Source organism: Sus scrofa, chromosome 14, assembly GCF_054392235.1.
Source record: "Sus scrofa isolate SSC_HxYL_T2T_F1_AM1 chromosome 14, Sscrofa_HxYL_maternal_Yorkshire_Landrace_v2.0, whole genome shotgun sequence".
NCBI lineage: Eukaryota > Metazoa > Chordata > Mammalia > Artiodactyla > Suidae > Sus > Sus scrofa.
In genome coordinates this window covers 81437073-81462896 of record NC_139396.1, presented here as the reverse complement: position 1 = coordinate 81462896, position 25824 = coordinate 81437073, and the positions used below count along the sequence as shown (strand labels likewise).

General features: G+C 46.2%; 2 protein-coding genes across 17 annotated transcripts in view; one reads left to right on the top strand and one right to left on the bottom strand.

Annotated features, from left to right (window-relative positions):
- The window catches only part of TTC13 (tetratricopeptide repeat domain 13), an 83168-nt gene extending 75965 nt beyond the window's left edge, over window positions 1-7203 (bottom strand). For all 14 annotated transcript variants that reach the window (XR_014827887.1, XR_014827888.1, XR_014827886.1 and 11 more), the window contains exon 1: window positions 6918-7203. Coding sequence is in view for 6 of the 14 variants with exons in the window: in XM_001926662.6 (XP_001926697.1) it covers window positions 6918-7182 (265 nt within the window). In the remaining 8 variants the exon portion in view is untranslated. The remainder of the gene's footprint in view (window positions 1-6917) is intronic.
- A 218-nt stretch (window positions 7204-7421) lies between these two features.
- Window positions 7422-19435, top strand: ARV1 (ARV1 homolog, fatty acid homeostasis modulator). Of its 3 annotated transcripts, none has more exons than NM_001243293.1 (6): window positions 7422-7660; window positions 11246-11365; window positions 13422-13575; window positions 15258-15482; window positions 16520-16666; window positions 18857-19435. In NM_001243293.1, exons 1-5 carry the CDS (start codon window positions 7457-7459, stop codon window positions 16660-16662), a joined length of 846 nt encoding a protein of 281 aa, NP_001230222.1. In that variant the 5' UTR covers window positions 7422-7456; the 3' UTR covers window positions 16663-16666; window positions 18857-19435. The 3 variants fall into 3 exon arrangements, 1 of the variants encoding a protein (NP_001230222.1); XR_002338273.2 differs by having other exon boundaries at window positions 7449-7660; window positions 16520-16750; XR_014825491.1 differs by lacking the exons at window positions 15258-15482; window positions 16520-16666; window positions 18857-19435 and adding an exon at window positions 14641-15119 and having other exon boundaries at window positions 7449-7660; window positions 13422-13667.
- The last annotated feature ends 6389 nt before the right edge of the window (window positions 19436-25824 follow it).

Below are 25824 nucleotides of genomic sequence, written 5' to 3'. Positions count from 1 at the left end.
TGAGTGCAAAGTCTGCTGTCTCTCCACACAGTAAAAGAAACTCCTTAAAAAGTTTGTGTTCTGCCACTTCCTGAAGCCATGCTCCACAGAGGAAGATTTTAAAATCCTGGCCACATATCTTTCATTATATCTGCATATTGCCCTTATTCAGAGGAAGAAAAAAAAAGTTAACCTTTGTCACCAAAAGCTGAACACATCTACCTACCAAGCACAGACCTTGTCAATGGTAAATGCAATTCTCTCTCTCCTTTTTTTTTTTTTTTTTTCTTTTGCTTTTTAGGGCCGTACCTACAGCATATGGAAGTTCCCAGGCTAGGGGTCCAATCGGAGCTGTAGCTGCCAGCCTTTATCACAGCCACTTCAATGCGGGATCCGAGCCCTGTCTGCAACTAACACGGCAAGATCGGATTCATTTCCACTATGCCACAATGGGAACTTCCAGTAAATATAATTCTTAACAACAGATCTACAGGAAAAAGCTGACAAGTTTGCAAATACCATGGGCTGTCAGCTTCCCCGGGCTCTGGCTACAAAAAGCCACCCCTAAATCAGAGGACTTGCGGAAAAATGCTGCTCACCCTCCCTGGGATCAGTGGCCTGGGCTCGTTGAGATAACACCACCAATCTCTTTATCACTCCGTCTCAATCTCTGAGCTCAAAATGAGATAGCTCCTTGATCCTGGCAAATTTACTGTAGATGCCCTAAAAAATATCAGAAGAGATTTGCCGCAAAACTATGTACGATAACGAACACAGAAAATCAAGGCCAAGGGAAGAATGATCAAGCAAACACACTAACAGGAAGGGTTACTGCAGTTGCCATGACTGAGCACAAAACTCAGCTCTTAACTTCCCCATGGCCAGAACAAAAGAGGAAATCGCTCTTATTTTGAGTTTCCCTCTATTGATTCCTTACCACCTCTAAGGCGAAGCTGTGACTTAAGGTTGTGAGCTATAAGATTTCATGTATTTAAATGAGGGAGGTACCATAAACAATGACCATCTTTAGGTCTAATGGACTTTGTCAAAGAACTAGGTTCACAGCTATTGCTTTTCTGGCAGTTTAAGTTCCCAAATCGGACAAGTAGACATTAATGCTCTGTTTTCCACAAAAAAACAGTGGAAAGTGAAATAAATCTGTGATCATTAATTTCACCAAACAATTACTTAGGGTTGTAAATTAATCACTGAACTTGGCTGAGGTTTTTTTTTTTGGTTTGTTTTTTGGGGTTTTTGTCTTTTCTAGGGCCGCACCCATGGCATATGGAGGTTCCCAGGCTAGGGGTCTAATGGGAGCTGTAGCCGCTGGCCTACACCACAGCCACAGCCACGCCCGATCCGAGCCTCATCTTCGACCCAAACCATAGCTCACAGCAATGCTAGATCCTTAACCCACTGAGTGAGGCCAGGGATCAAACCCAGAACCTCATGGTTCCTAGTCGGATTCGTTAACCACTGAGCCACAACGGGAATTCCATGGCTGAGGTATTAGGCATGGATTGTGCCAATGTCACTAGGTAGATGAAGGAGGCTATTTGAAAACTACTATCACAATGTCAAGTACTAGTCTACCTCACTTGGGAACAGACAAAAAACCCTCAAGAAGGCAGTAAAAAAAATACATCACATAAATTCACTGTTCCTATTCATGGATTTTCAAAGGAAAACAAAAGTATTTTTGAAACAAGTACTAGAAATGCATATGTCTGAACAACTGAAACACATCTGGGCTGCCAGAAAAGAACACAGAAAGACATATTTCATACAGATGAATGCCATGTTGGAGCTGCAGCTGAGTTTTGGTAGGAAGAGCCGAGGAGAATACCTGAATTCTTGAATGAATGGACAAGTTACGACTAAACTAGACTCTACTTCACCAGATCCGGGATATCAGGGTGTCGAGTTAAGATGTCATCAAGATGGTTCCAGTCCTCGCTCCATCCAGGTCTCTGCTCACATCCCCGTGGCAGAGGCCTTCCCCAGCCATCTTTCAAGGGAGCACCCCACACCACTCTGTTCTTCTGGGCACTTTTCACCAGGCCTGTCGCTCATGGATTCCTTCCCCCGCTGGAACGCAGGCCCTACTGAGGAACTCAGCCAGCTGTGCTGTGACCCCAGGGTCCAGAACCCCAAGCAGCATCTAGGCACACAAACAGCTCCATAGCTGAAGAGATCCACCCTGCTCTACAGTTCAAAATATCAGGCTCAAGGGAGCATCATTACACACAGGTCAACAGAAAATTCTGGGAGAAGTTACCTAAGAATGCAACTTTCAACAAATAAGGCTTAAGGGTATAGGGCTTTTATCAATGACATTGGTAAGAAACTATACTAACAAGTAAATATTACTGAGGAGAAATTCACAAATGGTCAAGAGGCCAAGTTCAAATCCTGGCTCTACTCTCTACTGTGTTCTTTCTTTCTCTTTACCTCTGTTTTGCTTGTCTGATTTGGCAACTTTAATTGTCAGAGAGGGGGAGATAAAATGGGTATAAAAACAATATATACTTCAGTGTCAAGAGGGTTAAATAAGAATGCACAGTGTTTACAAATATAAAACTGAGGGACTGGGAGTTCCCGATATGGCACGCAGGGTTAAGGATCCGACTGCTGCAGCTCGGGTCACTACAGAGGTTCAGGTTTGAACCCTGGCCCGACACAGTGCGTGAAGGATCTGGTGATGCTGCCATTGTGGCGTTAAGTTGCAGCTGCCCCTCAGATTCAATCCCTGGCCTGGGAACTTCCATTTGTCTCAAGGAGCAAAAATAAAAACAAAAAATTGAAGGAAAGGATTAGGGAAAAACTTTTGTTCATTAGCTCTCCCCACAATCTCAAACTACAAACAGGTCACAGATAACAAGGAGGGGAAGGAAAATGTATTTTTACTTGAAAGATGTATATTATAGTATTCATATCTTAAAAAAGTAAGATAAGAGTTCCCATTGTGGCTTAGCAGTAACAAACCCAACTAGTATCCATGAAGATTTGGGTTTGATCCCTGGCCTCACTCAGTGGGTTAAAGATCTGGTGTTGCAGTGAGCTGTGGTGCAGGTTGCAAACGAGGCTTGGATCCTGAGATGCTGTGGCTGTGGTGTAGACCTGCAGCTGCAGCTCCAACTGGACCCCTAGCCTGGAAACTTCCATATGCCGCACATGTGGCCCTAGAAGGCAATAAATAAATAAATAAATAAATCACTTTAAAAAAAAAGGTAAGATAATTTTCACCACAGGAAAACGGAAGATCAGAAGTTTGTGGTTACACATGTATTTCATATAAAAAGTGAAACACAGGAGTTCCTGTCATGGAGCACAGGAAACGAATCCGACTAGGAACCATGAGGTTGCAGGTTCAATCCCTGGCCTTGCTCAGTGGGTTAAGGATCCGGCATTGCCGTGAACTGTGGTATAGGTCGCAGACATGACTTGGATCCTGCATTGCTGTGGCTCTGGCGTACGCTGGCAGCAACAGCCCGATTGGACACCTAGCCTGGGAACCTCCATATGCCGAGGGTGTGGCCCTAAAAGGACAAAAGACAAAAAAAAAAAAAGTGAAACACAAATGTGCTGGAGAAGAAGCTGAAGGGAGCTGGGCAACAGTGAGGCTGAGCCTGTGGCACGGAGATCACCCAGGCTTGTACTGTGAGCAGCTGGACCCTCCCCTCCCCAGCTGCTACCTGGGGCCTGGATTCCAGTCACCAGGTCTGGATCCCAGTGCTGTTCAGACTGACAACTCCAACGAGCTATTCTCTTTGGCCCTATAATCCCTGGGGCCAATCCCTGGTCTTAAAAAAATACAGCTCATTTGCAAGGGTGCAGATTTAGACCCAAGCAGGCATCAACTCAGCCACGAGAATCCAAAAGCAGTGAGAAGGCTTCTGAAAAGTGGCTGTGCTGCTGGGTCTACCCTCTGAAGAGAGGCTGGCTCGATGGGGACAGGCCTGGGGCTGGACAGACCGGCAAAGACCAGGACATGATTAACAGTTGCTGAGGTCAGATCTGTTTCGATTCTGGATAAATGACTGGTTCTGGATCCTGGCACTAGTTTATAGACCCCATACTGATCATTTGAGGTACAGACATGAGTCCCTCAGGCTACAATTCACTTAGTTGTAAATCCTGAACTTGTTGCTTCATCTGGTCCTCCTGGAACACACAGGGACTGGGGCAGGTTCCACCTGCTTCTACCTGGTTGTCCAGGATAACGATGGAAAAATGGGAGACACCCAAGGTGTTTCTGCCACACAAGAGATGGCTTTTGCCACAAGGCAGCCACTAAGGCTAAGGGGAACACCTGAAGACCCAAGAGCATAAGCAGCTGACTCTGGAAATTATTTCCTGGGGCTGAAGGCAGCAACAGGCAGGCCACTTCAGCTCTGTCGGCAGCTGCTGGGACAGTCACAGCAGCATAGCGGAGGCCATCTAGAAGTCTGTGCCCTGCGTTTGCAACAGCACGTTTTTTAATTGCAAACTAAGAAAATCAGTACTACATGGGGAAGGTAAAGAGAAAACTGAAACACTGAAATAAATTATGCTTAAAGCCTCATAATACAGCGTTCATCCTTTGAAGCAGAGAACATGAGAAAAAAAAATTTTTTTTTTTGGTCTTTTTAGGGCTGCACCTATGGCATATGGAAATTCCCAGACAAGGGAGGGTGTCGAATTGGAGCTGTAACTGACAGCCTATGCCACAGCCACATCAACTTGAGATCTGAGCCACATCTGCAACCTACACAACAGCTCACGGCAACACCAGATCCTTAACCCACAGAGCGAGGCCAGGGATCGAACCTTCATCCTCACGGATACTAGTCAGGGTCCTTTACTGAGCCACGACGGGAACTCTCATAAAATGGCCTTGATATGTGAGGGAATGACGGATGGACAGATTCTTCCAAATGCCTCGGTTCTGAAAACCTACATTTATCATGATCTGGGGGAAAAGCATAATACAGGTCAGAGTTGGCTCAAATGAAGACTTTTTTTTTTTTTTTGGCCACCCTTGGTACATGGAGTTTCCCGGATCCAAACCACAATTTCGATCTACACCGAAGCTGCAGCAATGCTGGATCCTTAACCCACTGTGCCAAGACAGGTATCGAACCCTTGTCCCAGGGCTTCAGAGAAGTCACGGATCCTGTTTTGCCACAGTGGGGACTCCTCAAATGAGGACTCTTAACCACTGGCAGAAGCCTGATGCTACAGAGTAAAATAAGCCACCTAGATCAATAACATCAACCGATTTCATAATATAAATCAATTTGTTTCTTTCATTGCCTAAAATCTGGGTCTCCTTTAGCCAGTGAGCATCACATGGCTATAGAAGGGAAGGGAAATGAAGATTTACACACCACACACTATACGCTTGCAAACACTACAGATGTGTTTCCATCCCTTTAACCACTTAGTGTTTAAGACAAATTGTGTCTGGCGCCTGACCACCTGGGCTCCTCCCTTTCCAGCTGTGGGCCCTCAGCAAAGCGATGATTTCACTGTGCTTTGGTTTTCTAATCTGAGAAAAGTAGCTACCGTCCAGTGATATAGTTACCGGTGTTCTGAAAGACTAAGAGAACTGGCTAACCAACCTAAAACTCTTACAGCAGCACCTGGCACAGAGCAAATACTGCATACGTGGATGTTAGCTATTTCTCATTTTCCTCGCAGCATCCTTATGAAGAAAATAAAACCCTGTAATTAGGTAACAGTGCCTTCAATTTACAGAGCAGGCGATTTTGCAAAGACAGGCTATTAACCTGTTCAGAGTCACAGAAAGTGACAGAGAGAAAAGCCCTTCTCTACCCACTATGCAACACTGGCCACGTCATTTATGCTGCTACTAGCCACCGCCTACTACAAAATACAGAAGTCACATAGCCCTCCATGAGCAAGACTTCCTCAAGGAAGTCAGATTGTGCTAAAAGGAAATCAGAGTGTGCTAATCTTGCCATCTCATCTCAACCAAAAAATACTTATTGTCCTTCCAGGTACACAATGCTAGACTGCTGAGAGGCCATAAAAGCAACCAGCCAGCTCCTTAAGAAGACCCAGACGTTTCAAAAGCAGGCCTTAAGGGAACTCGCGGAGGGCAGGAAGAAAGGGAAAGGGGAGGGAATTAAAGGGTTAAAAAGACTCACTACGGAACTCATAAACAAAAAAAGTACCTTGCCCCTGAGGAATCTGCCATGAGTTATTAAATTGAGGCCAAAAGCGCCCAATCTTAATGAATGAGCTGGCCCAGTTCCAATACACACACAGCTCTGATACACATGGGCTGGGTGCCCCAGGGCACTTTTTACGCCCTGGGAAACACCTGACAGATCACAGGTCAATCTTAAACAACTAGAAGCAAGATGTCAATGAGCAGATCCAATGGGCTTGCTCTTTTGCTCCCTTCTTTTTCCAGGTATCAAATTTTTAGACTCTGTGTTTAACACAAGACGTCAACCGGGAGGGGCGGATATCTCGTTTCCAGGCCTAAGATGGGCCAGGCATCACAGCTCTGGACGCGGGTCCGGTCCTCCTGGTCTGTCGGTACTTCCCTAGGCTCCCACAGCCCCCGTGGGGGCCGGGGGCTGCCCTGGAACACCTGCCATCTCCTCCTCCACCCTTTCAACAGTTATGAGGACTGCGGAGAGGCCGCCCTGGCCTCGGGAGCATGCTGTCAGCTCTTCTCACTATTCACCGCCCTTCCCAAGGCTGCCTCGGCAGGGGGGCGCACAGCGGCGTGGGTGTGAGCGGTGGGAAGCTGCCCCGGCGTGACACCTCGCGGAGCCGTCTCCCGCGGGGGCACACGCCGCGGCTGGCGGCAGCGAGACCTGGGCGGCCAGCAACATCGGCCCCGGGGCCCGCAGCCCCCAAGGCCCCGCCACCCGGCGCTCCGCTGCGACCCGGACGCCCGCCCGCCGCCGCCGCCCACTCACCGCCGCACTCGGCCGAGTACTGGTCCCCCCAGTCCCCGGACTGCGGGCTGCAGCCGCCGCCCGCCGGGGCCTCCTGCTGCTGCCGGTGCTGCAGCTCCTGCTTGAGCAGGGACAGCGGCGAGTAGTGCTCGGTGGCCAGGGCGCCCGGCCGCGGCCCAGCGGACAGTACCCCCAGCAGCAGCAGCACCGGGACGCGCCGGGCGGCGCCCGCGGCGGCCACAGCGCCGCCCCAGCAGCCGCAGCAGCCGCAGCCGGCAGGTGCCATCTTCCCTCAGGGCGCATGTGCGGCGTCCCTCGCCGCGCGCTGCGGCCTCCCAGCCCTTACCCGAGGCGGGCAGGTGGGCCTTGGCAGGGGGGCTGAAGAAAGAGAGTGGCGGTGCCTGCTGGGAGTTGTAGTCCCATATAGGCCAGTCTGGGTCCCCCTGTCTGGGGCCGGGACTGCGAATCCCATCAAGCACTGCGCGCGCAAGGCTTCCGGTCTGGCGTCTGACGTCTGCCCCGCCACTGAATCGGAAGTTCTGGGCTGCAGTTGCGTGGAAATGGGCACTGGTGGGCGGAGTGGGCTTCGGCCAGGCAAGGGGAACGCAGAAGGGGTGACAGCGGGAAAGGGGAAGGCGGATGGGGTGGCAGTGACTCCTACTGCTGCCTCAGCCTCCTGCCAGTACAGGTGTATCGAATGCAACCAGGAGGCCAAGGAGTTGTACCGAGACTATAACCACGGCGTGCTGAAGATAACCATCTGTGTGAGTTGTCAGCTGTGGGGTTCCTTGGGGAAAAAATGGCGCAGTGAGATTTGGGGACCGTGAGCGACCATGGAATCTGTATCAGCTGTTCAGGGTGATAAAATGTAAAAAATCAACAGTTTCAGGGTCTTCTAATACAGACTAAATTTTGACGCTCGACCTTCCCCGTCGAATGTTTGCCTGAATACCTAGAGTAGTAGAGAAGTCACACCCCACAGTGCTTTTCTCAGATCCGTCACGTTTGCTGACGGATCCTCGGACCTGATGGATGCAGGCGCTATGCCGAGAAATTTAAAGGTCAGATTAGGTTGACGGTAAAGCTATTTCATTCTTAGTTGTTTTCCCTCTGATAGACAGATGTTGCCATCTTTGCGCTTCATAACCTATGGCGAATTCTCTAGATATTTTTTCAGGTTTCATCCATTGTGGTTATGGAATGGACAGCATTGTGTATAAAGCACTGTGCTAGACGTTGGTGATACAAAAACCAAAAATGAGGAAGTAAAAGTTCTGCTTTCAAAGTGTTCATAGTCTCTTTATAGGGAATGGTCCTTTGTTTTAAAAGTCATAAAATTGGGAGTTCCCGTCGTAGCTCAGCGGTTAACGAACCCGACAAGCACATATAAGAACACGGGTTCGATCCCTGGCCTCACTCAGTGGGTTAAGGATCCGGCGTCGACATGAGCTATGAGCTGTGGTGTAGTTCGCAGACCTGGCTGGGATCCTGCCTTGCTGTGCCTCTGGCGTAAGCCGTCGGCTACAGCTCCGATTGGACCCCTAGCTTGGGAACCTCCATATGCCCTGGATGCTGCCCTAAAAAGACAAAAAGACCAAAAAAAAAAAAAAAAGGTCATAAAATTGGAAGTTCTTTGGGGGCCATTAGCAAAGAATCTGTCACATTATGGGTAGTCACTATGTTTTTCTCCCATTTCCGATCCCATTTCTATTAATCTTCATTCCAAAAACACAGCACATAGTAATTTACCAGGGAGCAGACAGTATGAATATGTACCAGTTTCTGACTGTCAGACATGGTAATCACTCTGGTGCATGCGATCCCAATTTCCTGTTCTTTTTCCACTCACTTGGCAAAATTTTGACCCTGGTTAAATGCAGCATATTGCCTACTCTGTCCCTACCTACCCTTGCATCTGGCATTATAGGGGAGACCTGAAATTCATGATCACTAACCTCATTTTCTCTTCTGAATCTACTTGGGACAGACTTTCTCCCACCCTCCCATCCTACTTACCCTTGTCCTCCACTGTGTCACTAGAAACTGTTCTCGTTAAGATCACCACTGACTTCCTCTTTTCTAGTCCATTCTCAGTTAATTAGCAGCTTTTGACCTTATTGCTGCCTCCTCCTGGAAATGCTGTGTTTACTTGCCAGGGGACCATATGTTCTTCTAGATTTCTTGCTTCACTGGCTATTTCCTTTCAACCTCCTTTCTGGTTCTGCTTCACCTCTCACTAACTCTAAACCATGGAATATGCTGAGGCTTGGTTCTTCCACCTATTTCTGTCTACACACTCTTCTTTGAAGACCTCATTCTGGCTCATGGCTTTAAATAGCATCTAAATGTAGAAAATCCCCAAATTTATACCTTCAGCCTGAATCCCTTCCTTGACCGCCTGAACCCATTACTTGACCACCTGAACCCATCCCTTGACCTCCTGACTCAAACATCCAACTACCTACCTGATTTCTCCACTTGGACTTCAGTAATCACCTCAACCTTTCAAGGAGTTAATGGCAGCTCTATCATTTTATTTCCTAAGACCAAAAAACCTTGTAGTCATCCTTGATTCCTCTTCTCTCACATTCCTTATTCAATTGCTCAGCAAATCCTGTTAGCTCTATCTTCAGATTATGTTCAGAATCCTCTACTTCTCACCCTGTCCCATTGTAGCACATTTACCATAGCATGTTTATTTGTCTTCCCCTTCTAAACTGTAAGGTCCTTGAGGATAGAGCTTATGTCTTAAACCAAGTGGCCAGCACTTCACAAGTGCCTGGTCCTTAGAAAGGGCTGAGTAAAGAGAGCTGTTGGTCTGAGTGTAATCACCACTGCAAACGCACTCTTCAGGCAGGTGATTGCAGAAGGAATAACTGCACTACCCTGTCTCCTCCTGCTGGTTTCTGCCCATCTCCTTCTCAGAATGTCCCAGTTCCATCTTAGACTTGTGACGCTGCCCAAAGATGGGTTTTAGAGAACTTTTAAAGGACAAAGAGAGGATCCTTGACCAGTCTGCGGTCTCACCTTAAAATGAAATAGCATCTTTGGTCTTCTACTTATGTGTATAAAAAGAAAAACTGTTCATATGAATAGCACAGGGAAAAGATCTGCAAAACTACCGTCGTGTATACAGTATTTCCGACTCTGTGGCTTCTGTTTAGACACTGGCTTGCTCTTTGCTCAGCTGAAAAGCCTAACATCTTAGGCCTCAGATTTATTAGGCAGATTTGAATTTGGGGTAATAGTACATCTTCACTGGCTCACTTGACTAGAAAAACATAACACACTTTTTGTAATGACATGAATGAAGGGGAGAAACAAACTGGTACTGAGTCTAATTCTTCATGACATTGGGAGTGCAAGGTTAATATTCTTCAGTATACTCCATTTTTCTTCTTACTTTGATGTAATTAAAAGGCCGTCTTAGTAAGTTTGCAGATCCATCACTTCTGTTTCCATTTTAACCTCTCAGAGTTTTGCAGTGTTTTGTGTTTGAATTGTAGCCATTAGTTCATGCAGTGACTAGTAGCCTTGGTGCAACTTTGTAGCTAATACTGTTTGAAATGTCACATTTCTAATAAGCTTTTCCCCCAATACCTACATTTTATAGTTTATATGTTCTAATGTATCAGGATTTCATAGCATTGTAATCACATGTGTCAAAAACAAAACAAACAAAAACCCACGCAAAATCCATTTATTAGCCCAGAGAGCCTTGATCTGGGTAACTTGGAACCAGGCACAACCCAGTTCTTATCCGCAGCCCAGCATTCTCCAGGGTCTTTGCTATAGCAGAGAAAGAACATTTTCCATATTCTTAGTGTTATTGGAGAAAATAACACTGTGTGTCACTGTTTCTACCTGCCTGTAGCTCTTAGAAGCTCTGGGTACAGGGTTACTTTTCTAAACCTTTTTCTCCAAATGGTGTTTCAAGAACCACAAAGTCGGAGCCATCTAGCCAACAGGCAACAGTTTGTCAGTGAAAGTACAGTGTAGATTTATTTATTTTATAACAGTTTCTACAAATTGAAAGTAGAATTTATGGAGTTCCCATCGTGGCGCAGCAGAAACGAATCCGACCAGGAACCATGAGGTTGCGGGTTCGATCCCTGGCCTCGCTCAGTGGGTTAAGGATCCGGCATTGCTCTGAGCTGTGGTTTAGGTTGCAGACGCAGCTTGGATCTGGCATTGCTGTGGCTCTGTCCTAGGCCGGCAGCAACAGCTCTGATTAGATCCCTATCCTGGGAACCTCCATATGCTGCGGGTGCGGCCCTAAAAAGAAAAAAAGAAGAAGATTTCAAAATGTATGAATCTGCTTGTTCTAATATTATCTTGCATTATTTCAGAAATCCTGCCAGAAACCTGTAGACAAATACATCGAGTATGATCCTGTTATCATCTTGATTAATGCTATTTTATGCAAAGCCCAGGCCTACAGGCATATTCTTTTCAATACTAAAATAAACGTAAGTTGTGATAATTTTTTTATTTTCTAACTTTACTTCATGATTTTTTATTTTAAAATAACGGTAATTTTGAACAAAATGCAAGGACATCATTTAAAGAAATTCCAACAAGAGTGGGTTTTTATCTCAACAAGTCTGGAAATTTCTAGAAATAGCAGGCATTGATTTTTTTTTAAAAGATGTACAATGTTTAGTGTCTATTTAATAATATGATCACTGGCAGAAAACTGACAAATCATAGTCTGGATTCCTTTTCGTAGGTTCCTTTTTGAAACAGACATCAATAAATTTGAACAGAATAAAATAATAATTTTTTGCATGTTACACTCTGCTGTTGAGGGAATGCATGAGGTGAAAAATGAGGAAAGTCCTAATATATAATGTTGGGTTTTTCTAAATATACATTTAGTGTATCAACTTGTGAACTCTTAATAGTTTGGGTAAGATTGACAGATAAAGTACAGGACACACAGTGCAATCAAAATTGGAAATCAAATAAACAGTAATTTTTTGACATGTCCTAAATATTGCATGGAACATACATATACAAAAAAAGCATTTATTTATCTGAAATGCATCTTTAACTGGGTGTCCTATGTTTTTGTTTGCTAAATCTGGCCTCCCTAATTTTGGGCTAACATGGACAGCAACAGTGCAATTTTTTTTATCTCTGTGCCTCCTCTCCCAGGTTAAATAACCCAGGCAGTTTTTAAATTACTAGAGCACTGAGTCTCAAACTTTGCTTCACATTAGAATTACCTGGGAGAGAGAGAGGGGAGGGCAGTTAACTCTTCCAAGCTGAGGCCTCACCCAGAACCAGTTAAATCAGAATCTTTGGGGATGGGGTCCAGGCATCGTTTCTATGAAAAACCCCCTTGCAATTCCAGAGTGCAGCCAAGAAAAGCAGAGTGCCAGCCGAAGGAACCTCAGAAGCTCACACCCATACCTGTTCCTGGACCCTGTGGGATTTGCACACACTTTCTCGTCCCCACTTTATATTGATAAAGTTTAGCCAATAGGAGAAGTATATAGAAAAGAGCCAGTTCTTTTTGCCTATTATTTTCTACTTTTGCCAAAATTTCAGAGTTTTTAGAACCTTCAGCTGGTTTGTCATCTTTTAATTACTCTTTCTCACTATATTATACTCATCCAGCCTAGAATGTGTCTGGGGCATTTTTTCTTTTTTTTTATTTACCTTCAGGGAGTTCCCATTGTGGCTCAGCAGCTTACAAACCCAGCTACCATCCATGAGGATGTGGGATCAGTCCCTGGCCTCATTCAGTGGGTTAAGGATCCGGCATTGCTGTGGGCTATGGTATAGGTCATAGATGCAGCTTGGATCTGATGTGGCTGTGGCTGTGGCTGTGGCCAGTGGCTGCAGCTCCAATTCAACCCTTAGCCTGGAAACCTCCACATGCTGTGGGTGGGGCCCTAAAAAGAGAAAAATTGTATTCAGAAATCATGAAATCTTCGGATTAAATCCATTCTCATTTTGCTGTTTGCACCTATCCTGAGTCACATAAATTCTTGCTTGAGTCTATATAATTGGATGAATGTTGACAATATAAGAAAAGGTGAACTGCTGTTTAAAGCAGTGATTCTTAACTCACCCTCAACCTGGAACTGTTTCAAAATGTACATGTCTATGGTTTCCTTCCATAGATTCTGCATCAGGAGTGGGGCCTAGACGTTTGTGTTTTGAAAAATCTGCCCACTTGAAGATTCTACTGCATGTTGCAGATTAAGAACTACTGGTTACAGAAACAATACAGTTCCACACTTAATTGGGCAGTTCTAATTTTGAAAAGCTACTAGATGGGACTTTCTTCAAAAACCACAAACGTTAGCTCTGTCTGTGCCTATTGGTATTAAGTACAATTGTTCCTTTTTCTTATTTTATTCTTTTTATTAAAGTATAGTTGATTGACGATGTGCCAATTTCTGCTGTACAGCAAAGTGACCCAGTCATATATATGTATATGTATATATATATACGCACACACATTCCCATTAAGTGTTTCTTTACCTGATTGAATGGCATTGCCTTTTTGACCAGATGCATGGAAAACTCTGCGTCTTCTGTTTGCTATGTGAAGCTTACCTGAGATGGTGGCAGCTTCAAGATTCGAGCCGGATCACTGATCCTGATGACTTTATCAGATATGCCAAGGAATGGGATTTCTATAGAATGTTTGCAATTGCTTCTCTAGGTAGGAAGAAGCCATGCTTTCCATTCTGGTTAACCCACTAGTTTGTTGGTTGGTTGGTTGGTCTTTTTAGGGCGCACCTGGGCCATGTGGAGGTTCCCAGGATAGGGGTCAAATCACAGCTGTAGCTGCTGGCCTACACCACAGCCACAGCAACACCAGATCTGAGCCACGTCTTCGACCTACACCACAGGTCCTGGCAACGCCGGATCCTTAACCTACTGTGCAAGGCCAGGGATCAAACCTGTATCCTCATGGTTGCTAGTCAGATTCGTTTCTGCTGAACCATGACGGGAACTCCCAGAGTACTAACGATCTTAATGAAGAGAATAATGCAGTTAAAAGAAATGGTAAATTCCTAGTTGATGGGAACAGAGCAGATTGTACTCCATTCTGATGATGGGACACCAGAGGAGTTATTGCCTCTTCTAGTCTGGATTCTGCTTTCTGGAAGGATGAGGAATTACACTCAACAAGTTTGTCAAAATGAATAAGGGAAGTTTTAATTTAGGTAACAGAGAAGGTTCTCTCGTGGCTCAGCAGGTTAAGAATCTGGCATTGTCACTGCAGGGGCTAGGGTCAGCGCTGTGATGAGAGTTCGATCTCTGGCCTGGGAACTGCCATATGCCTCAGGCATGAACTAATTATAATAAATTAATTAAGGTAACAGAATCTAAGATCTTATGGATAATAGGCACTTAATAAACAGTAGAAGGGAATTCCTCTTGTGGTTCAGTGGATTAAGAGCCATGTTAGTATACATGAGGACACGGCTTCAATCCCTGGCTAAGGATCCAGTGTTACCATGAGCTGAGGTGTACGTGGCAGATGTGGCTCAGATCTGGCATTGCTGTGGCTGTGGCATAGGCCAGCACCTGCAACTCTGATTCAACCCCAGCCTGGGAACCTCCATATGCCACAGGTATGGCCATAAAATGACCAAAAAAAAAAAAAAATAGTAGAAGAATGAACAATGAGGAACATCTTCATATGTCATTCCTAAGATGGGTCCCCTATTTCAGATTTTTTTTTTGCCTTTTTTGAGGGCTGCACCCTTGGCATATGGAGGTTCCCAGGCTAGGGTTCTAATCGGAGCTGTAGCTGCTGGCCTACGCCAGAGCCAAAGCAACACCAGATCCGAGCCGCATCTGCGACCTACACCACAGCTCACGACAACACCAGATCCTTAACCCACTGAGTGAGGCCAGGGATCAAACCCGCCACCTCAGGGTTCCTAGTCAGATTCATTTCTACTGCGCCACGACAGGAACTCCCCATATTTCAGATTTAAAAGCTTCCATGCTCCTGTCTGCTCTTTGTGTGGAAATCTCTAAGACCGAAGATATTTAAACAGAACCTTACTTCCTAGAAGGAACTTTGGAGAGTTGACGATTATAGTTCCCATGGAGTTACTTTTTCTTCAGAGAATGATAAAGTTCTTCATGAAGGAATTATTGAAGTATGTTTCTGAAATCAAAGCAGCAGGATTTGACACAAAAGGCAGGGGTTTATTTTTAAAAAAGAATAAGAAGGAGAAAAGGAAAAAAGAAATTTGATCTTGATAAAGAAGCATTTCTTATGTGGTCAGCCGATAGGCTGTATTTTGGAATTGCAGTTTATTTGTTTTTAGGGGGCTTTGGTTTGGATTAGGACATTCATATTTTTATTTTTCATTTCCTCCCTAGAACAAACTGCCTATTTTAGTGGCATTTTTACTTTCCTGTGGGTAGAACGACCCCTAAGAGCGAAAAAAAAACTCAACTTCGTTTTGCTGCTGAAAGCATTATTATTATCCAGCTACGGAAAACTCCTGCTGATTCCAGCTGTCATTTGGGAACATGATTACACACCCCTGTGCCTCAGACTCATTAAAGTATTTGTCCTCACATCAAACTTTCAGGCAATTAGAGGTATGTTTATGTTTTATTCTGTCTTCTCAGCTTTCAACCCATATAAAAGCTTAAGGCCTTATTTCTAGAGTACAGTTTTTATAGAGCCTGTTAAACACTGGGATTCTTCAAGAACAATAACAAGGCCTAACATTTCTCTAGTGCTTTATGCATAGCATGTATGCAGTGTTCGTTCAGTTGAACCAGTTGGTACTTTTTAGCTTTCCAGATGCTCTCATAGGCAGTGTCTCCATCCTGAGGGGCTAGTAGGGCAGCCGTCGTTACCTCCACCTTATAAATGAGCTTGTGGTAACCCGTCCAAAGTTGTGAGTCTGGGCAGTTATGAAGCCAGGGTAGGATGCAGGTGTCTGCCTCCCAACTCAGGCCAGTTCCTAGTGTATCCAAGAAGGGATAAGCAGCCTATGAGTCTTCATTTTTTCTCATCCATTATGAGAAGTGCTATTTCAAAGGAACCTGTTACCTAAGACTTCTCCTCATAATGTTTAATATCTTGTAAACTATAAAACAGAGTATCAATTTTTTTCTTTCATTCTCTTTATAACCTTAGAACCTGGAGTTCCTATCATGGCTCAGTGGTTAACAAATCCGACTAGGAACCGTGAGGTTGCGGGTTCGATCCCTGGCCTCGCTCAGTGGATTAAGGATCCCGAGTTGCTGTGGCTGTGGCATAGGCCAGCAGCTATAGCTCTGATTAGACCCCTAGCCTGGGACTCTCCATATGCCGTGGGTGTGGCCATAGAAAAGACAAAAAAAAAAAAATCTGTTTTTCATCTTCCTGTTTAATATTCAAGGGAATCCGTGTCTCAGTGTGAGGAGGAGAAGCTTAGTGTTTTTATTATAAGCAGATGCCTTGGTTCTCTCAAAAGGTTTGCAGATGGAAAAGTGGGAGAAGGTTGCAGCAGAGATTATTAAGAACAAATAGAGATTTTTCCAGAAACAGCTTTACAAAACAATTCCAGGCACGCTCTCACATGATTTCCATGCCAGTAGCATTTACTTAAACTCCTAAAACTGAGCAGTTGCCTTTTCTTTCTCAGTGACCCTGAATGTCAGCCGCAAGCTCTCCTTCTTGGCCATCCTGAGTGGCTTACTGGTGGAGAGCACCATGGTCTACTTCTTCCAGAGGATGGAATGGGCTGTCGGAAGCGACTGTGCCATCTACAAGTCTCAAGACTTTTGAAGAGGTAGAGAGCATCTCGGTGTTCATGCACGCGCGCAAGTGCCCTCAAATTAGACAGAGGTCAGGGAATTCCCTGGTGGCCTTGTGGGTAAGGATCCGGTGTTGTCAGTGCCGTGGCTCGGGTCCCTGCTGTGGTGCAGGTGTGATCGCTGGCCCAGGAACTTGCATGTGCTGCATGGCAGAAATAAATAATTAGACAGAGGTCATTGTAGAATACAGAGCGCGTCCCCTAGCATCTGGGCCCCTCAAGGCTGCCTCTGTCACCCTTGGGAACTTTAGTGCTTGTCTCCCAGGGTCCTGCACGCTTGTTCTTTTATCATCCAGAGTGACAAGGTAACGTCAATAGCTGTGGTTTTGTTGCTTCTGGAGCCCTGTTCTCACAGCACCTCTGACACCTCCACTCCAACTCACTCCTGCTAAGAGCTAACTGCCAAGTCCATCCTGCTGACCTTTTCCACCCATTCCACTCCCTCCCTCACACCACCCCTGCCTTTTGCTTCCCATCTCCCTATGCCTCTCACCTTCCTCTACCTCTGGCCCATCCTATTTTTTAACCACCCTGGAGCCTACAGGTGGCTGTTGCCTTATCTGCCGTCGGTCCCTTGACACCGGCCGGCTTCCATCAGCCTGCCCCATAGAGCTGCTGGGTGAGTCTCTTTTCTCCATGGAGCCGGGCCAGCCCTGTGTCTGTAGAGCACGACTGAGCAGCGGCTCCTCTGTCCTCTGGTCACCTCTGGTGCTCAGCCCCCTCTTCCTCGGGCCTCAGAGATGCCCGCTCCTCCTCCATCCTCTCTCCTGCAAGGCGCCTTCCCTCGGCCAGCAGATGCGCTGCTCTTCCTTCTTTTTATTCTAGAACAGCTGCTCTAAGCCTGTGTCTTCACTGCCTTTCCTCTTTGTAAAGCTCACTTTCTCCCTAGTCCCTGCACTTGGCTCCCAAGTCAGAAGGCCAGCTGCTGCTGGCTCTGTCAGGGCCCCCTTCCTGCTCTGCTCTGCTCTGCAGGCTGAGGCCACCCATGCACTTTCTGCCAGGCCCTCCTTCTCCACAGACCTCCCTGTGGCCCATGCCTCCGTCCTCAGCCCTCCTCTTTGCCCTCCTGCCATGCCTGGCCCATTCTCCCAGCGCAGGAAGCTTCCAGACCTGATGCCCCAGCCCTCGCTCCACCAAGTCACACATGTCACTGGCACTTTCCCCTGCCTCCTAGAGGGTGCACAGCCGTCATCTCCAGAGCTGAACTCAGACCCACCCCTCCACCCTCCAAAATGACCCTTTCCTGACAGCCTTTCCTCTTGTCACTCCAAGCCCAGCTCAGCCCTCCTCATCTGCTGCTTAAAAGTTTAGAACAACCTCCTCACCAGCCTTGAGCCCCTCTTCACAAAGCACCACTTCTGTGTCTCTGTGAATTTCTCCTCATTTCTTCTTGCCAGCAGGGGTTTCCAGTCTCTCCTGAGGAGCACTTTTCATTTCCTCTGAGCTTCCATGGGGTCTGCACAGTCCGCCCCTCATTTCTCCCCTGTGGCCTGTTCCTGCTGCGCTCTCTGCTGCAGTCTTTTCACCTCCAGATGTGTGCTCTGCTCCCCCCCGGGGCCTGGAGCTGCCTTTCCTCTTCTGCCTTTGCTTCCCCGGGCAGTGAGGACTTGAGTCTGTGGTGCTCACTCCTCCCCCAGTCTCCCCCTGCCCAGCTCAGCACCACTGCCCTTGTGCTCCCAGAGCGCCTGAGACTTTCCCAGTGCCCAGGGCCTGGCGCTGCCTCTTAGTGCTTCTGACACGCAGCTGTCCATCAGAATTCCTGGGTGGGAGCAGGCCCCCTGTCTCTAACGGCCATTTGAAAACCACTGTCCTCCTTTAACATCATCTCCTGTTTTATACTTGTTTATCTCTTACATTAAAATGCCGTATGTAGGAGTTCCCTGGTGGCTCAGCAGGTTAAGAATCTGGCATTGTCACTGCGGTGACTCCAGTCACTGCTGCAGTGCGGGTTTGATCCGATCCCTGGCCCAGGAATGTCTGCATGCCGTGGGTGAAGCCAAATAAAATCCTGTATGTTTATGCCCGACTGCCCCAACCCGGCTTGGTGCCAGGAGAGACCATACCTGAGGGTACTGGGTCTCCCACAGTACAGGGCCTGCCCTGATAAGTGTGGATTGGATTTTCAGCAGAATGTGCCACTCTAAATTCTTCTTTCATTCCCCACAGTTTCATTCTTTACCATCTGTGGCATGACCAGCTGCATCCGTAAAATAGAAGACATAAAATATAAACCACGCTTCTCATTATTGTTGTGTAAAATGAAGCAAAGATCTGGATATGCTTCCTGGGGAAAAAAAAGCAACGATTATGGTGCTGGGGACTCCTAACCCATCACCCCAGCCCTACATGTAGGAAACAGAGCAGGTACAGATTTGCACACACAGACACTCAGACACAAGGAATGTTGCCACAGGAAGGGACGTACACAGCAAGTGACGAGGTTGACCTTCTAGACTGTTCAGGTAAGCGTTCAGGCTGAAGGAACACGAACTCCTGAGTCACAGATAAGAAGATAAGAAGAGCTCTGTTTCATTCCTTTGCCGTATTTATATTTATATTTAAATGTTAATGGTTAAACTGAGCTTTTGTGAATTTTCAATTCAGTATCTTCTCCTGTGACTAAGTTACTCTCTGAAATCAGCTGATCCAAAAAGAAATAACTAAAAACAGCTGCCTTGTACACTTTACAGGAGTGAAGTATATCTCAGCAGAGCTGTTATTAAATAAATAGTTGTGTCACCTGTCTTCCTGTTTCCTTTATTCTTTCGTTCATTATTTACATATTCATTCATCAGATATTTACTAGGCCCCTACTCTGCTTGGGTCAGACATTGTGGATACAGTGGTAAAAAAAGACACAGCTCTCTTAAAGTTTACTGAGTAGCAATAGATTGAGAAATATGAGCAGGTTGGAGTTCCCTGGTGGTGTAGAGATTATGGACTCAGCATTGTCACTGCAGTGGCTCAGAGGTTTGATCCCTGGCCCAGGAGCTTCTGCATGCCGAGGGTGTAGCCAAAAACATGAGAGATGTAATTGCAGTACAGTGTCATACATGTTATGAAGGGGTGAGTATAGTGTACTTGGAAAAGGTGGAATGGGAACACCTGTTCCGTTCTTAGACGTCAAGGAGGTCTTCCAAGGGGAGGGGGAAAAGAAAGGAGCTTTCCAGGTCCTTGGCAGAAAGGCTGACAATGCTCACAAATTCCCAGGGAGCAGGGTGTGTGATTTGCAAGCACAGGAAACTGAAAGCAAAATGACATGCCAGGTGGAGTGTGGGCAGTGGCGGCTTACAAATAATGCTAGGAAGTCACGTAAAGGGCTTCACAAGTTGTCATTTATCCCAAGGACAATGAAACCAACACAGACAGTTAAAGGGAAGCATCCAGGAGTTCCCCAGTGGCCCAGCAGGTTAGGTGTCCCGCTTGGATCAGATCCCAGAACAGCTGTAGGATGGAAATGACCACTAGATGGAGCCTGCGAGTATTAAGGAGAAGGAGAAAACGTGGTTCAAAAGCATGCAACCAATTAAAAAACAAGCACTAGGAAAAATGAGCAAAAAAATAATACACTGACCATAGCCTTTAAATCCTTGATCTGTTAACTCGGGCAAGTGAAGAGAAACACATCACCCATTTGAAAATTCATACTCACCACATCCGCGGTCTAGATCACCATAAATAATGTATTTATTACTCTTTAAAACAGCAAGTGTTAGGCGTTCCCGTTGTGGTTCAGCAGTAATGAACATGACAAGTATCCATGAGGACTCAGGTTCGATCCCTGGCCTCAGTTGGTGGGTTAAGGATCCAGTGTTGCCTCAAGCTGCAACATAGGCCTAGCAACTGCAGCTCTGATTCCACCCCTAGCCTGGGAATGTCCACGTGCCATAGGTGTGGCCCTAGAAAAACAAAAAAATGAAAACAAAAAACACAATACAGCAGAAACTGACAACATTGTAAATCAAAATAAAACAACAGGTGTTAGAAACCTCTTTCCTGGCTGCCAAGGAGGCATCCACGAGCAGTGGGTGAGTGGCAGGGGCTACAAGGCAAAGCCTTCTGGTCCAGCTCTGATCTTGGCCTCTGACTCAGCACATCGGTCCTGGGAGTGAGAAAGGAAAGGGCGAGACTCCAGGAAGAAAGCAGAGAGGCAGCCTTCTGAGGACCAGCTGGCACACATGGCGGGTGACCCATCGGCCCTGCCCTGCCACCCAGCTCTGAGAGCTCATCTTCTGTCTGCTCTCAATGCCCTCACTTTTTCAACACATTTTATGATAAACTTCAAAGATACGAAAAAGCTGAAAGGATTGCACAGAGAAACACATATACCCACTGCCTAGATTTTACAGTTGTTAAATTTTGCCCTGACCTCTTTCTAAAAATTGTTTACATATCATTCCCAGATGGCAAGACTCTCAGTTATGCCAAGGAGATGAGTTAGTGGTGGTGGTGCTGCTTTCAAATGCTGTCTGTTTTTTCCAAGACTATTTAAACATGGTCTAACAACAACCCAAAAGGTATTTATATGAAAATCCACTTGAAGTTGTAGAAGATCACTTTTATTTTTGTCTTTTGTCCTTTTAGGGCTGCACCTGCAGAATATGGAGGTTCCCAGGCTAAGGGGTCTACAGCTGCCGGCCTATACCACAGCCACAGCAACGCCAGAACCAAGCTATGTCTTTGACCTACACCGCAGCTCACGGCAACGCCGGATCCTTGACCCACTGAGCAAGGCCAAGGATCGAACCCGAAACCTCATGGTTCCTAGTCAGATTGGTTTCCGTTGCGCCATGATGGGAACTCCACTTTTATTTTTTATGGGCCGCACCTGCAGCATATGGACGTTCCCAGGCTAGGAGTAAAATTGCAACTGCCAGCCTATGCCACAGCCACAGCAATGCCAGCCACATCTGTGACCCATGCCACAGCTTGCGGCAACACTGGATCCTTAACCCACCGAACAAGGCCAAGGATCAAACCTGCATCCTCATGCATGCTATGTCAGGTTTTTAACCCACTGAGCCACAACGGGAACTCCAGAAAACCTTGTAGAAATCCACACTTTTATTGAAAAAATGTATGCACCAAGCCATTCTAGAAAAGCTGCCTTCATAATCACAATGGATTAGTTATGGTCACACAGTGGCTATACAGCCAGAGCCCACCACTGGCTCCTGAGTTTTTAACACAGCCAAGAACAGGAGGAGGAAAAGTACCCAATTTATGAAAGCATGATATAGATGAGTAAGACACAGAGAAAATAGACAAATGGGCTTCCGTTAAAAGATTTTCGGAGTTCCCATTGTGGCTCAGTGGTAACAAACCCAACTAGCATCCATAGGCTGTGGGTTCGATCCCTGGCCCCACTCTGTGGTTAAGGACCCAGCATTGCAACGAGCTGTGGTGTAGGTTGCGGACTCAGCTCAGATCTGGCATTGCTGTGGTTGTGACATAAGCCAGCAGCTACAACTCCCAATTCAACCTCAACCCAGGAACTTCCATATGCCACAGGTGCAGCCCTAAAAAGACACACACACAAAAGATTTTCTAGCAGAGTGTTTGAGACCCTTTGAACTAAACTGGGAGGAAAACATAGTCAAAGAAGGGGTAATTTTTATTTTTATTTTTTTATTTTAAATTTTTTGTCTTTTTGCCTTTTTCTAGGGCCGCTCCTGTGGCATATGGAGGTTCCCAGGCTAGGGGTCTAATCAGAGAGATAGCCGCCAGCCTATGCCACAGCTACAGCAACTCGGGATCCAAGCCGCGTCTGCGACCTACACCACAGCTCAAGGCAACGTCAGATCCTTAACCCACTGAGCAAGGCCAGGGATCGAACCTGCAACCTCATCGTTCCTAGTCGGATTCGTTAACTATTGTGCCATGATGGGAACTCCAAAGAAGGGGCAATTTTTAGATATTTACAACAAAACAAGGCAAACAATCAGAAAATTTGGAGATTTTTAAAAATTGCAATCTTATATGAAGAAACTGAAGCTTAGCATGGTTCAGGGATATGCTTACAGTTCCATAAGCATATTGTGACAGAGTGGCACTAAAAACCTTGGTCTCCATTCCTAGTCTAATTGGGGATACCCTGACTCATCATCACTTGTCAAGAAAAAAGATAAATACAAATACAGTTAGGAATAGAAAACAGGAGACTTTTACTTTCTTTCTGTTGGCCCCGCCCGTGGGTAAGTCCCCAGGCCAGTGATGGAACCTGGGCCATAGCACCAGCAACTCCAGATCCTTAACCCCCAGAGGCACCAGGGAGCTCCAGAGTTTTAAATAAATAGGGAACTCAGATGACTAGAACCCGATTAAATATTAGCCCTTTGTCTCCAGGGAAGAAGATGTAGAAGAAAATGAGTTTTTTTTTTTTATTATTCTTTCCTGAACAGAATTGCTCTGATTCTGAAGACTCATGTTGTATCTTTCTAATATCGAACGCATCTAAGCATAAGTTTACTTATGAAGTTGGGGGTTCACTTAAGGGACAGTTAGCAACCTGAGACTCAATTAAAATGTTCTCTAACTCCTGACGAACCAGCAGAAGAAAAGCATTGCAAAAACAAGAATCTCAGTACCCAAATCAGGACTGTATTTATTCATTCCTGTATTTATATATACTACTTTGTACCAGGCAATATTTGAGGGCCATGGTAATTTTTTCTTTTTTTTTTTTTTTTTTTTTTTTTTGTCTTTTTGCTATTTCTTTGGGCCGCTCCCGCGGCATATGGAGGTTCCCAGGCTAGGGGTCGAATCGGAGCTGTAGCCACCGGCCTACGCCAGAGCCATAGCAACGCGGGATCCGAGCCGCGTCTGCAACCTACACCTCAGCTCACGCCAACGCCGGATCCTTAACCCACTGAGCAAGGGCAGGGACCGAACCCGCAACCTCATGGTTCCTAGTCGGATTCGTTAACCACTGCGCCACGACGGGAACTCCGGGCCATGGTAATTATTAACTCATTTAATTCTCAGAATAACCCTAGCAGTTGCCTCTGAGAGCCCACTGGGAAATGTACCCTGGGCATTCTGATAGGGGTAGCACAACATGTTTGCTTGGCATATTCAGGGATGCTGTCCAGCCGTGACAGAGATCAGTGGCTCGGGAGGAGGAACGTAAGGGTGCCTAGAAATCTGTGCTGGTTTCCTGTGGCTGCTGCAACAATGACCACAAGCTTGCGGCTTAAAATAACAAACTTATTCTTTCACAATTCTGGAGGCAGGAAGTCCAGAGTCATTGTCATTGTCTTTTTGTTGTTGCTGTTGTTTTTCCTTTTTTTTTTTTTTTTTTTTTTTCTTTTTGGCTGTCCTGCAGCATATGGAATTCCTGGGTCAGGGATCAGATCAGAGCCACCGTTGTAACCTACACCACAGGTGTGGTAATGCCAGATCCTTAACCCACTGTGCTGGACTGGGCATCAAACCTGCATCCTGGTGCTGCAGAGATGCTGCCAATTCCATTGCACCATAGTGGGGACCCCTGGTTTGGGGGTTTTGTTTTGGCCACATCTTAAGTATGCGGATGTTCCTGGGGCCAGGGATGGAACCTGAGCCACAGCAGTGACAACGTCAGATCCTTAGCCACTGGGCCACCAGGGGACTCCTTCACTGTCTTAAACATTTGTGACACCATTTAGGACCCACTTGGATAATTCAGGACAATCAGGTCATCTCCAGATCCTTAATTACATGTGCAAAGACCTTTTTTCCCCCAACAGGGTCACATTTACAAGTTCCAGAGATTATGTCTTTGACCCAGATACCTTTGGGAGGCCATTTCCCGCCTACAACAAAATTATCTGGCTGACAGCAGCCCCACACCCAACACACACAGACATACACAAACTCCCAGATTTGAGCAGGCCTCATTATGGAGCCCAACCCTTTATCTGCATCTTCATCAGAGTCACGGGGAGCAGATTTCAGGGCGCTGCCAGGAGCTCTCAGCATTGGCTGAGTGGACTCCATGCAACTCTGGATCCCCTTGCGACAAGAAGGCCACTCTGACTCCTCCCCATCTTTTCCGGGAGTCACCTTGCTTGAACACACTTGGCAGGAAACACCCAGGAAAACACCTGCTCTAGAGCTGAGCATTCACCGTGGATCTGATGGCCTTAGTCTGAATTCAAGGTCAGTCTCCCTCATGTTCTGCAGGCAGAGAGAATTATTTGACTTCCTCACGGCAGGTGCTTCTTGTGCTGATGTCACACCTGGCTTCATCTCATCTTTCCAGCCCTGGAATTCTCTCTGCGCTGATTTCTAAACACTCTTTTTAAAAAAAATTTTTTTTTTTTTTTTTTTGGCTGTGCCCGCTGCATATTAAATTTCCCAGGCCAGGGATTAAACCTGTGCCATAGCAGCAGCCCAAGCCACAGCAGTGACAATGCCGGATCCTTAACCCACTACACCACAAGAGAACTCATAAACCTACTTTTTTTCTTTTTTTTTTTAGGACCATAAGTGCAACATATGGAAGTTCCCAGTCTAGGGTCAAATCAGAGCTGCAGCTGCCAGCCTATGCCACAGCCACACCAACACCAAATCCGACCTGAGTCTGTGACCTGCACCACAGCTCACAGCAACACTGGATCCTTAACCCACCGAGCAAGGCCAGGGATCGAACACACATCCTCATGGATACTACTCGGGTTCTTTTCCACTGAACCACAGTGAGAACTCCCTAAACCTACTTTTTAAAAAATGCATTTTGTGTTGTGTAAATCTTTATAAAGCAACCTTAAATAGCTTTTGAAACAAATGTGGTATAGAAATCATATTGATCTATTTAAAACAGATAAACCTGTGACCAGGCACTTGCCTGGACTAGAGTGGGTTTTCTGCACTGGGGCCATGTTTCTGCTCTTCCTTCCGCAGCCCAGGTCTTATGCCGGGCTCCTTCTAATCTGAGGTTCCAATTGGAAGGGCTTTATTGGGGTGCCTGAGCTGGTATGAGTTATCGATCAAGAAGAAAGCTATATTTGATGTGTCTGATAGAAGCTTGTCGAGAAGTCACATGGTGTAAGACCACAGGGAGATGGGTCGAACTTGTCTTCCCTAGTATTTCTGCCAAGAAGGCAGCTGCGGGTCAGCCAGAGAGGACCGGTGCCCAGCAGGGAGTGTGGCTG